Source organism: Hippocampus comes, unplaced genomic scaffold (assembly GCF_001891065.2).
Source record: "Hippocampus comes isolate QL1 unplaced genomic scaffold, H_comes_QL1_v1.1 scaffold124, whole genome shotgun sequence".
In the NCBI taxonomy this organism is placed as follows: domain Eukaryota; kingdom Metazoa; phylum Chordata; class Actinopteri; order Syngnathiformes; family Syngnathidae; genus Hippocampus; species Hippocampus comes.
The window spans coordinates 2,181,552-2,194,791 of record NW_017805075.1 but is presented as its reverse complement, the minus strand read 5'-3'; the positions used below and the strand labels follow the sequence as shown (position 1 = coordinate 2,194,791).

General features: G+C 44.4%; 1 protein-coding gene across 3 annotated transcripts in view; it reads left to right on the top strand.

Moving 5' to 3' along the window:
- Window positions 1–13,240, top strand: part of dvl1a (dishevelled segment polarity protein 1a) — a 37,225-nt gene that overhangs the window by 13,512 nt on the left and 10,473 nt on the right. For all 3 annotated transcript variants that reach the window (XM_019865154.1, XM_019865155.1, XM_019865156.1), the window contains exons 2-8: window positions 160–229; window positions 2,311–2,432; window positions 5,469–5,587; window positions 9,461–9,599; window positions 10,360–10,453; window positions 10,605–10,674; window positions 12,339–12,478. In XM_019865154.1, coding sequence (XP_019720713.1) covers window positions 160–229; window positions 2,311–2,432; window positions 5,469–5,587; window positions 9,461–9,599; window positions 10,360–10,453; window positions 10,605–10,674; window positions 12,339–12,478 — 754 coding nt within the window. The remainder of the gene's footprint in view (window positions 1–159; window positions 230–2,310; window positions 2,433–5,468; window positions 5,588–9,460; window positions 9,600–10,359; window positions 10,454–10,604; window positions 10,675–12,338; window positions 12,479–13,240) is intronic.

The window sequence follows — 13,240 nt, the reverse complement described above, 5'->3', positions numbered from 1 at the left end:
GGTACAGCGATGAGTGTCTTATTTCCAGGTTGCTTTCAATACAAGAACCCGCTAAAATGTCTCAACATTTTAGTTACAAAATTTGTTTTTTATTGTTGTTGTTGTTGTTTGTTGACAACGAGCTGTTGTCCTGACTTTGTGTTTCATTCTCCTCCACAGGGTTGTCAAAGAAGAGATTTCTGATGACAACGCCAAGCTGCCTTGCTTCAATGGCAGGGTGGTGTCCTGGGTAAGTGACTTGATGTGTGGCACACACACACGCACACATGCGTGCATGCCTCCTAACGCACTTCTATGCCGCTCTTGTGGCTCATCCAAATGGGATCGCCTCCACAGAGCTTTTTTTTTCAACACTCTTCAGTTATGCTGTTTTATGCTCGGCTTCTTGACCATCCATTGTGCAGTGGATCAATTCCATGTGGAGCAACGCACTCATTTGTCACTCTGTCGCTTGAGTTGCCTTACAGTATTGTGTAATTACCAAAGTGTCTCCAGGGGACAATAAAGGATGTCCAATTAAATCAAGCTGTCGTGTTAGCAGAGGATTTACATTTTCGCTGTTCCACTCTCATTGAAGAATGAAGATGAGGTTAAAGCTGTGGCCTGAATTATTGATGAGCACCATTGTACAGCAGGCTGCCCGTTTCATTTGCAGGGGGGCATTTCGTTGTCGTTTTTGTTTTTTGTTTACACCTATGATTCGAAATCATGAAAATGTTCCTCAGTTAGTTTGCATTTGACTTCTTGGTATTGGATTTAAGGGGCAAGCGCTCTTGAAATAACATTCCTCATCAAAATCCAGACATCAATACTGTCACATACTTCGACTTTTAGTCAAGTTGATACCGCAATACAGGTGATTTTTGTACCCTTAGAACAGGGATGTCAAACTCAGTTCCTGGAGGGCCGCTGTCCTGCATGTTTTCCAAGTCTCCCTGTTGCAACACACCTGATTCAAATGATCAGATCATCAGCAAGCTCTGCGCAAGCCTGACATTGAACCTGTTCATTTGAATCAGGTGTGTTGCAACAGGGAGACTTGGAAAACATGCAGGACAGCGGCCCTCCAGGAACTGAGTTTGACACCCCTGCCTTAGAATGATCAACGTCCCGATATGTAATTTAACAATTCAAACAACAAAATAAACAAGCACTAAGTGTGCACCTGCTAAGAGCCATTTAAAGTCCATTAATCAGGGTACATAAGTACGTGTTCATTCAAAAATTAAAGCCTCTGACTGACAACATCTAATGTGTGCCAAACGTTTCCCAATCAGCACAGCCTCTGGCGGAAACAAACACAATTCACATACTGCTGCTACTGCTACTACTGATGACGATGATGATGATGAACCAAAAGGGTGAGCCAGTTACCATAACAGTTGGATTAAGCGCAGGTTGATTGGTCAAGTCTTGAGCGTGAGGTTGACGAATATTGTTGCGTTACGGGACCATCTTGGACACTGCATGAGTGAAGCAACAGAGCTAAGTACGGCAAAACAAAATGATCAAAAATAGTGAAATTTCAAACAGCACAGATTGTGCACAAAGTTAAAAAGATGTTACAACAAAACTTTGAACAAATGTTTGTGGGGGCTTAGAAATGAATGAAGTGGTAAATCAAACTTCAAAATTAACACCATTCACACAAACAGAAGATTCAGAATTTCATTGCAAGAGGTCAAATTATGGAACAGTCTACATGAGGGCTTAAAACGATGCAGAAACATCCTGGATGAAATACAAAAGTCACACTCGCTGGATACAGTTGAACAAGGGGTGTGGCAAACGCTCGCTTGGAGTTCAGGAGTCACAAGTCTTGCTCATTTGTACTTCTTGATAGACAGTATGTAGGTTCCCTATGGTTTGGTATGGTGTTTCTCTCAATGTGTTGCGTCTTGTGTATTTGATATTATCAACATGTAGTCGGGCCTTATCATTATCTTTAGAATGATACTTACGATGGACAAAGAATAGATGTGTAGCGCTGCATGAAGAAAATCTGCCGAAGGGGTGGGCTAGACTTCTTCGCACTCTTTTTTGAGCATGTTTGGTGGTAGGTGCTCATTGTCTATTTTTGATTGTTTGATGTGTTTTTATTGTTATTGTTGTTACTTTCAAAATAAACATTAATTCATTCTACCCATGCATTCAAAATGGTGACGACGTAAACAATTGAGGGTTATATTGTTTAAAGGAGCACTAATATTTGGTGTAAAATGACAGTTGTACGTTACTGACTGTAATTGATTGTGTGAGTGTGAGTGCTAGATTATTTGTTGATTCCCCTTCTCTTCTTTCCTCTCCTAGTTGGTGCTTGCAGAGAGCACTCACTCCGATGGAGGATCCCAGTGCACAGAGAGCCATCCAGAGCTGCCCCCTCCTCTGGAGAGAACAGGCGGCATCGGTGACTCCCGGCCCCCTTCTTTCCAGTGAGTAGGCCAATTGCTGCTCGTTGTGTGTGCACAATTCCACGCATACGAACGCGTGTTCCAGCACACACTCCTGCGTGACCTTGTTACTGCAGTGTGCCCATTTGAGTTTGCCACATAGATTCATCATCACAGACTTGGTTGGAGGTGAAGTTGCTGTGCGCCTACAGTATGTGTGAATACGCCACCTCGGGTATGTGCTAAAAGGGAACTATAGAATCATGCTCCGGGGCCACTTTGAGTCCTTCCTTGTTGGCCATGGAGTATAGAGGCGCTTGTTGGCTCTTATTTGTACAAACGATGCATATGCTGCTCTAAAATAGCCTTTGCAGCATAACCATCTTCAGGCAGTCATTGAGTAGCATTAGTCTCTCAAAGCACTCAACCGTATTTGCATGATAGGCACACCGAAAAGAAAAAAAAGAAAATGCTCCAATGGCCAAGTATTCATTTTCCCTTTTTTTTGTCAGACATATCAGTTTTACATGACTTCGGTTGGATTTTCTTTATTTTGATGAAAGGAGAGTAGTTTGTAGTTTCATTAGGGCACGTGCTTAAGGATGTCAGAGGTGCACTCTTAGGTGTATAAAAAAAGTTTCTTTTCCACTGAAAAAGAAGCACAGAGACAGAAGCATGCTGGCTCATCCAACAGTTATGCGACTAAACATGTTACCTAATGATAGAGAGGGTTCAAATGACTTTTGTAATTCCTCTGCTATGTTGCAGTTCACCTACAGCGGCTCCGCAAAATTGCAGGATTTTGTGTGGAACTAAATTCCTTGCCCGTTGCGTAGAATCCTCCTTCTATGGCAGAAATCTGTCATGTCCTCATGTGTGGGAAAGGAGAGCCACAGTTTGTCTCATCAACATGATGAGCACACTGATGCAGGAACTACCGTTGGCCACAGCTCACGCCCAGACGTTGACATGTAGACTAGCTTGTGCCAAGCGGGTTAGCTCGTGCCTCCTCGCTGATGTCGCCATCACATGCTATCCCACGAGGCCCACATTTCAAAAGACATGCACACATACTACAATACATGCAGTTTTTTATGTAATTTTATGCTTTGTTTGTGGTCAAATGTGCTTATCATTAATTTACAAGTGTGTTTTGCTCAGTTTAAATGTGTTTGAAATGTGGAAGGAGGTTAAGCTAATAATTGCCATTTTTACATAATCCCTCTTAGTCTACATTGTAAATATTCACTTAGTAATCAGAAATTGGGGGTTCACTATATTGCTATATTTTCCTGAAAATATTACATACAGTGCATATGATTTATTCTCTTAGGACTGCACCTTTGTTCTGAAAGTCTAATTTCATGTTCTTGGGCCCAGCTCCGTCATGAAAGCTTCGCATTGTCATGAGTTTTTCTCTCCCTTACGGCGCCCCAGTCCATCTTACTCCTTCACGCAGGCAGGAATATTTTCTTGGCAGCCTGATGACCAACACCTGGAGAATATCGCGCCTCCTGCTAAGGGGAAGGTCCGCTCTAAATATAACTTGAAGGGCTGGCAGTATCGGGGCTGAGGCTTGTTGTCATTGCAGGGCCAAAGCAATCCTGCCGAGGCTCTATATTGAGAACAAACAGTCTGCCATGTCTCGGTGTATCTCTCTATCCAGCATTTGACGTCCGGGCTCAAGTTTGCCCTCTGCTGCTGCTGCGAAACAGCTTGCCCTCCTGATGCCATCTGGAGCTACCATTACTGCCCTCATGTGGTGCAAAGTGACAGTGCAACGACCTTCATACAAATCTTCCCCCACCCTCCTGGCTTTTGCTCCTGAGCTCACCCTTTCTCTTTTCCTCTTTGAGTCAGACAGGCAAGCCGAGTGAATTCCCCGCGGCGAACCTCGTCGCCGTAGCCAGCCCTTCCCGCTCTCCCTAAATAGCTGGAATATGATTACCACATCATTTGCCTTTTGCGCCTTATTCATGCCGGTCACGTGTTTGTGGGTGTGAATGGCTCCATTTGATGAGCATACAGAGTAGGTTGTTTTGTGCTGAGAGTGGACGCAAGTGCTGTGCTTCTGCCTGCTAATCGGGATGAACAGACATTAAAAGCATCCATCTCCATTTCCCTAGAGTGAAGGGGCGGACATTTGCTGCAAAGGGGCTGTTGGTTTTATAAAAGGGGGGTGGACGTTTGTTCAACGCTGCAATTTAGCCTTGAATAATCTACCCCATGATGGAGAAACAGCCACAGCCTCATGGGCAGCCATCACCTCCATTTTCACATACTGCTCGTAGTAACACCTCAATGTAGCGTGAGCCTCGATTTGCATGCCCTCGCTGGTGACGTCCATCTTAGGTGAAGCGACCGCCAGCATTCCACATCGAGCAGCTTTCCTTGCAGAATGTTAACAGTGTCCCGATTATCATTGGCTGATTGAGAATTTATCTCACCGTCTGTCTTTGCACAGTGAATGTGCTCATTTAGGTCTGAGCATGTGCATGAATTATCACAGCCATGCATTATGTATACGTGTGGAAGAAACATATTTTCCAAAACGGGTGTAACAGACAGGCGGATAAAGTGACGGCATTCTCACCAGTCTCAAGTGCCGCCAGCTCTGTGACTGAGTACCAATTTGTCCTCTAGCCCTTGCATAGCCCTTGCAGACACCAAGAACCTGGGCCTGTTCATTGCTCTGCACACACCTGATCTGCCAATGCACAATTTTGCCATTCTGTACTCTGTGTGTCTCATTCTCTTTTCAAATCACGCTGAAGGCACCAGCTGGCTGCACTTTCAGTGGATCTCATTAATGCCAGCATTGTCCAGAGTAACGTTCTCTGCAGCTCGCCGCTCTGGCTATTAATAATGACCGTGGAAAACACATCGCCTATCGTAGCTTACTGGCTGGAGGTTGTGAATTTGAAACACTGTCCTCATATCGGATGCACATCCCCTCCGAAGCTAAACACAAGAATTGTGCAGAACAGTTGCTGGTGCTTGTGTTCCGAAGTGTTGGTCCCATTAGTTGCCCCCCCCCCACCCCCACCCTCTTAACCTCAAGTTTTCCTGATTTTGTAGTGCCAACGCGGTAAGCAGTCGTGACGGCCTGGATACTGAGACGGGCACAGAGTCACTCCTCAGCCACCGGCGCGAACGGGAAAGAGAGCGCACGCGGAGAAGAGCTCGAGAAACCGAGCGTAAGTATGACGAATTTTCGATTTGACTCTGAACTTTGTATCCCCCAACACAAACCTGGGCAAATTAGGGGCCGGGGGCCACATCCGGTGCCTCCGCAGTCTCTGACCGACCCTCATAGCACAAGTGAGGCAGCGAGCGAGAGCTCAGACTATGACCTGCTGCCATCTTAGCGACGGTTTACTAGTGACTTTTCCAGCCCCTCTAGCAACTATGATTGCAAAAAAACGACAATGCAAATCTACAGTTTCATATACCGTATGCATTCATTCTATTATAAGTCATCACTGTAGTATAATACATCAGTGTGAATAATTTTATACTTCCCTCTTATCTACTGTTTATATTTGAGAGTCCTGACTAGGAGGGGCTAATATGACTTGGCGGTGGGTGCACAAAATTGACGTTTAAAGTTTAAAGTGTAACGACATGAGTAATCTTCCCCAAGGACACTTTGACATGGCCGCAATGGCCGGGGATCCAACCCCCAACCTCTGGGTTGGGAGATGACCACTCTACCACTGAGCCATGCCGCCCCCGAGAAAAGCTTTTCTGAAGTTTACAAGTGGAAGTTTCAAGTGCAATCGCAACTCGTTGGCTGCTGTTAACAATGGTTGCATTTGGAAATCCACTCTAATGCCCTCACAACACTGTGAGTTTGTGTTGGGAGAGGCAGAGCGCACTTTGTTTCCACCCCAGTCTATGTTCTTGAGCAATTAGCAACTCATGCTTGAACTGTCTGAAAAATATGCTGCATTAAAAATAATCAAGACATAGTTCAGGTTTACCTCTTGGCTGGGCCCTCCGCAAGCGTTGCGGTTTTCCATGTGGCGCCATTGCAAAATAATTTGCCTGCCCCAACATGTTCATTCGGGCGCCTGTGACAAGCTGTGCATCAGAACGTAAAATATTGACATCAGATGCTGCACACTAGGGACAGCTGCCCCTCTCTGTCTTCCATCTTGCATCACAACCATCTTTGTGACCGGCTCAAAAATGTGTTCTTCTCCAACTTGTATTCCAGCACTGGTGTCAGTGTTTTTTTGGTCCTACAAATAAGTCATGTACAGCTGCTTTTGCCAGATTTTGTGTGTTTGTTTTTTTTGTAACTTGCATATATCTTCAATTTTCCTTCAACTGTTTATATTTTAAACTGTCCACAAGTCGGAACAGTGAGTGCTGAGACTGTTGGCTGGTCCATCAAGCAAATCGTCGATTAATCAATTGTAGAGTACAACACAGTTGTTAACATGCAAAACATGTTTATTTTCTTTCTAAATGGGATTCAAGTTAAACTATAAGGCATTCCAAAACAGCACAATCACTAAACCAAACAACAGTGTCGAAAATTAGATGGTTCCGGTTCAATCATATTTTTCCCAAATTTGACAATACTCATGACTTGTGCCAGGCTATGCACACGGAAATGAGCACAGCCTTGTTCTTTAATTATTTGCTGTCGCCATGGCAACAATAGATACTATTATTGCAACCCATTGTATAACTATAGACTCTCTCTCTCTCTCTCTCTCTCTCTCTCTCTCTCTCTCTCTCTCTCATTGACTAGTTTCTGCCAAATTAGAATCATTTCTTTTCCTGCAGACTTATTTTTACCATCACTTAATAAGCCACTTGCAGATCTGCTCTGCGCATGTGTGAGAATCAAGGTGAAAAAAAAAAGCTACCAAACAAGTGCTTTTCTATGACCGTGTATAGACGTATTTTGAACTGTATGCCTTAAAACCGACAGGCATTGTTGAAAAGGCTTTATGCCTCATATAACAAACGCCAGGTGCACTTTGTGCCACGTTTAACTGCTCTCATGGTAATTTGAGGCTTGAACGTTGATATGAGGGGGGGAAATCTAAGCATTGTAAACCTCTTTTCATTTGCCACAATTTCCCTACAGGAAAAGATCCGGTACAGCAAGCTTCCAGACAGCAAAACTAGTGAGAGACACCACATGCGATCAGCCTGGCAGAAATAAATGCTCTCGTCTCAGACACTTTTTAAATCGAGCAATCTTTCCACATTTCAATCTTATTATGGCATGGCACATTAGCGTTTGATTCGCTTGAGTGTTCTGTTGCTTCAGATCACTTTGCTCACGTCATGAATGGTCCAAATCACAGCTTTGTACGCTCCTTTCCAATAGTTCGAAAGGAAAAGCTGGTAGCCAAGGAGAGTTTCTTACCCATAATGCACTGCACGACCCGGAGATCTGCAAATGGTCAATTGTTTTTTGTGGTTCTCACACACAGAGGCTTGATTTTCTGCTCATTAAATTAAATGGAAGCGGCGGTTTTGCTGGCTGTTTCCTAGGTGCTGCAGCAGCAGTTGTGCAGATCTCATAAATCAAGCAACCAAGGAAAGCCAATGTCATGAACCGGTAGTTGCCTTGATTTGCATTGGCTGACCGAATGCAGCCACAATCCCACGGCCTGGATGTGAAGCCATAATAAAGACCGCAGTCGAAGCCTCGACGCCTGCAGCGTCAGCAGCAGGAATTCCCCGGTCACCTTATACACCCGCTTCAAGTGATGCTGTCAGAGAGTCAATGCAGTGTGAGAGATGATCGCTTGAACCTGTTGAGCCAGAGATCATATGTTCTGAGTTTTCTGTCTGTGCCAGAGCGCTTTGAGAGGAATAATGTCATTGAAACTCTTGGAAGGCTTTGGAACAGGTGTTGGACCCTGAAGGGCAATGGAGTTTGGTGGAGGGATTTGATCTGTTCCAAGGCCAGCAGGTGATCTGCATTTCTGATATTGCCATCGGGCGGAGAGCGTGTAGAGACATTAGGTGTGTTAGCTTGTGTTACCGTATTGCAGCATTCGCTCAGAAACAGCTGTCGTCCAAAATTGAGGAAAAAGGCTAAAACACGCAGAGGATGTTTTCAACTGAGACAGCAATGGGGGAGGACAGCTCCTCATCGTAAAGATAGCCTTACCTTTCTGTGCTCTGATTGGATGGAGGCAGATTACCTGTCGTCCTATAGTTGCGTGTGTCATGAGAAGCGGCACGTAGACAACACTTGGTCCTGGCCTGTCAGATTGTCAGCACGTTCGATGAAGGCTCGCTATCGACTGTGGTGAGTCACCTTTGTTGTTGTTGTTTTAGTGTCCTTAGCAAAGGTGAGAATTAGATGACAACATGCTTGGTTATTTTTCAGTCAGCCAATCAGTGTGTGGGAACAAACGTGAGGTCATGGCTGTGAGGATGTTGGCTCAAGCTCCCCTTTTGTGAGGCGCACCTTGTTGCGATGGGAGCGACCACATTGCTGGAATGTTTTGCGAGAGCTCGGCAGATGTGCTCTCTGTCTCGCCCTCTCCGCCTTAGCAGAGTGCTCCAGCCGAGGCGCTGTTACCCGGAGGCGCCCCCTACCCACCGCCGGCAGTGTATGTGTGCTGTGTGTGATTTTTAAAAAAACAATATTTATTTTATTTTTTGCCGGGTCCTCTCTCTGCTCCTAGTTCCCACCACCTCAAATCATGTACTGTATCGCAATCTTTTTCCGTCCACATGAATCTGTTGGAATTTTGCTTAGTTTTGAGTTGCACCCAACTTTAGTGACACCAGCGCAATCTAATGAGGCATTGGAAAATAACGATGGGCAAAGCCGCCATTTCAAGTAAGAGCCGTGTCGAATATCTTGGCTACCCCACCCACTTGAAGGATGGCGGCACAATATTAGAAACAGCTCTGCGTGATGCAGTGCAGTTATACACCTCTGCAAATGATAAGCACAATGATGAACATTAATACCTCTCTGAAATAATCAAAAGTGTGTTCACTAGTGGCCGATTTTGGGGATACGGCAGCAAATGTTGGTGAAGCTAATGTTGCGGCCACTCTCACTCCCTCTGACTTGTCTCCAGTCCCTCGCATCAACGGTCACTCTAAATCCGAGCGCACTGTGAGGGACTCGGCCATGGGTTACGACAGCCCCTCCGTCATGAGCAGCGAGCTGGAGTCCAGCTCGTTTGTCGACAGCGAAGACGACGACGACGCAAGCAGGTAAGCTCTGTCTCAACTGTGCCATGTCACTACAAGAGCTTCTCCTTTACTTGTATTCCTGAATTGAATTAAACGTATATTTGGCCTTGACGGATTTGAAAATTATTTGACAGTATCTAGCCCTCTCCCACTAACTGCCAATCGCAAATCTGGTGTGGCTGCTGTTAGATTTGAGTGAATGTGTGTAGAAGGAACTTCTGCCGAAACACACACAACAGCCTTCTGCTACTGAAGTGTGGTTCAGCTGACAACTACTGGTAGTTTGATGCTTTTTTGGGTGGGGGGGTGTTTTGACAGCACCACAATAACCATTCATTGTCTCAATAAAAGACAAAATAGAATAAAGAACTGTACATACTGTAGCCAGCATTGTGTCACAAAAATAAAAAGTATTTATGCGAGTAATCATATGATAGCAAAAAAATCAGCTAATTGGTGAATTGGTGAATGCCAAACCGCAAATAGGTGGGCGTCCACTGTAATTGGCAGGTTCTAAAGATTTCATTTGGAACCTTTAATATTTGCAAAATGTTCACATTTACAATATTCTTGTTCTTCATAGTTCAGATTTTCTAGAAACAATAATCGTAACTGCTCATGATCACAATTTAGAACCAATGTGATTGACAAACACTGAAGTTGGTTTGAAGTACAACTGCAACGCAGTGGAAGGTCAAATCAGCACTTGTGTCTCTTGAGTTAGTTGATATCCTCCAAGGTGATCTTTGAATTGAAATCACGTTCTTGCATCGTCTTTTAGGCTCAGTAGCTCCACAGAACACAGCACCTCCTCACAGCTGATGCGCAGGCACAAGCTCCGCCGACGGAGACACAAAGTGTCCAAAATAGACCGGGTGAGTGCCTCGAAGACACAAATGGCTGCTGAAATTGGCTGTGACGCTGAGCGTGACACGCCAATGAGCGGGCTTCGTGTTATTGACTTGATGTCAACCGGAGTTATTTGCCACATGCATCACATGTTGCATCCTCCTCCTGCCTTTGCAGTCTTCCTCCTTCAGCAGCATCACAGACTCCACCATGAGCCTCAACATCATCACCGTCACACTTAACATGGGTAAGTCCTCCCTTTAAGTGTCATAGGTACGTTCAATTTTCCAACACAGTTCTCAAGGAAACACATGATTTTTCAAACATATTTGATCATCCATAATAATATTGAATAATACTACTAAGACAAAAGATTTCCCCCTTTATCTTAATACCTCCTCCTCCCAGGTGTTATAAATCAATTATCGACTTCCAGCCGTTTCCTGCTCTAACATCCTCGCATACAAGTACTAGTCCGGCAGTCTTGCAAGAAGAGTAGAAGCTGCTTTACGTTGTATTGAATAGTTCCGATTCCTGTTGATGGAACAGTCGAAAGAAGTTGTTTCGCATCGTAGGTTGCCAGTCAAAATTTGCATTTTGCTCCAAATGAAAACGCATTGCATGGCAAAACGGAAGATCGGGGGTGGATAGAGAGAATATTTTAGTTTAATTTAAGCGTTGCGACTCGCCGGGCTGGACACATGCACATTGGTGTGCTGCAACACCAATATAGGCATATGTCACCTTCGCTCCTAAGTCATTAATCATCACTTTCGCTTTGTGCTTGGGGCAAAGGTGAATAAATTGCACTTCTTCCAAGTATCGTACTCATGAAGGCATGACGAATTGTTATCAGCACAAGCTAAAGAAGCCATGCTTATTGCTAAGATTGACCTGGAATCATGAAACACCAAAATTACTGTAAATCCTTGGGTCATCGAGTACACCAGTCTGGCTGGAAGTGCATCAAAACTGAGCATATCCAACTTTTCAAAAGAGCAGGCAGTCCAACAAGTGTCTGCAGAGAAAATGGCATGTATCATCATGAATAATCCTCCAAGTACATACACACAGCTACGGGACCAGGAACTGGAAATTAATAATGTTGCGTTGTGATGTATGTCAACCAGAGGAATAACATATGACAAGAAGATTAAGAGGATATTAATCTAGTGCAGGGATAGGGAACTCTGGTTCCTCGAGAGCCATATCCTGCCTGTTTTAGATCCATCTCTGCTCCAACACGCCTGATTCAATGATCAGCTCATCAACAAGCTCTGTGGAGGCCTGAAACGAGCATGAACAATTGAATCAGGTGTGTTGGAGGAGGGAGGGATCTAAAACATGCAGGACATGGCTCTCGAGGAACCGGACTTCCCTATCCCTGATCTAGTTTATTGCAGGTTTAGAATGTCACTATTATTTGCTTCCTTTCATAATACAGTACGCTACAGTAGATCTGATATATATTATACACACACACACACACACACACACACACACACACACACACACATACATATAAACATTAGAATTTATTTTCTTTTAGGGCCACACTACTTATTCGGAAATGCTAAGTTTGACATTACCCTACTGAAGAAATGTGATTATATTAAAAAGGGAAAGCAAATGTTCATTCATTAATTAATGTCCTATTCTTAATCTTTAATAAAACCCTTGCATCAGGTCCCTGGGATTAACCTTAAAAGAAATGTCACCTCAAAATGAAGAAGTTGTTCCTTAATGAAGCCAGTGATTTGCAAACGTGCTTCTCAAAGAAAAGAAAAGGGATTTAATGCCTTGAGGTGCCCGCGTTTTTTTTTTTTTTTTTTTTTTTCTTCCCTTCTTCTCATGGACTGTCTCAACAGTGATATACCACTCAAACGTTCCCTTCTGTGTGTCCCCCTACAGAGAAGTACAACTTTCTGGGCATCAGCATTGTGGGTCAGAGTAACGACCGCGGCGACGGTGGCATCTACATCGGCTCCATCATGAAGGGCGGAGCTGTGGCTGCTGATGGCAGGATAGAACCCGGAGACATGCTCCTGCAGGTACAATGGGCATCCTCATCCTCACAGTGTGCCTTTCATCAGGAGAAGTGACACAGATTTACATGAGCCGCGTGTAAAAATAGAGCACGGCTCTTGAGGAGGTCATTGTAATTCTTTTAATAACCACAATGCCTTATTCCCGGAATTGGCTTGTCAAATTTCTATTTTTGCCTCCTCCTAATTTGCATGTTCTTTTTGCCTAGCTTGGTTCTTTTTTGCTCATTTTTAAATACCTGTCAGTTGTAAATAAAAGCTGCCCTGCGATTGGCTGGCAACCGGTTTAGGGCCGAAGACGGCTGGGATCGGCTCCAGCCCGCCGCGACCCTTGTGAGGATAAGCGGATTGGAAAATGGATGCATGGGGATTAGGGTGGTCCATTTTGGAAAAGTTTGTCGGATTCGTCGGGCCGGGTCGGAAATCTTGTCGATACTATGACACAAGGATGTGTGCAAAATTTTATTCCGATCGGATAATTTTATCCCGTCCCGCAGAGCGACCAAAGTTTCCCCTATGGAAAGAATGTTACGGGGCTGAATGGTAGTACGGTTTCTCCCGTACAGTAAGGATTTTGTTTTGCTCAGTTCGCACTTGCAATAATTCAAAGACGGAAGACAGGAACGCATGTATTGCAAAAAAGACAACCGTGGTTATCCTTCAACACTGGTGAGATTGTTGGTCCATGTTAACTGGTCCATCTGTCTATCTGTCCATCTGTCTATAATGTCCATCAACACTAGTGACACTGTTAGACCGCAAAAAAAA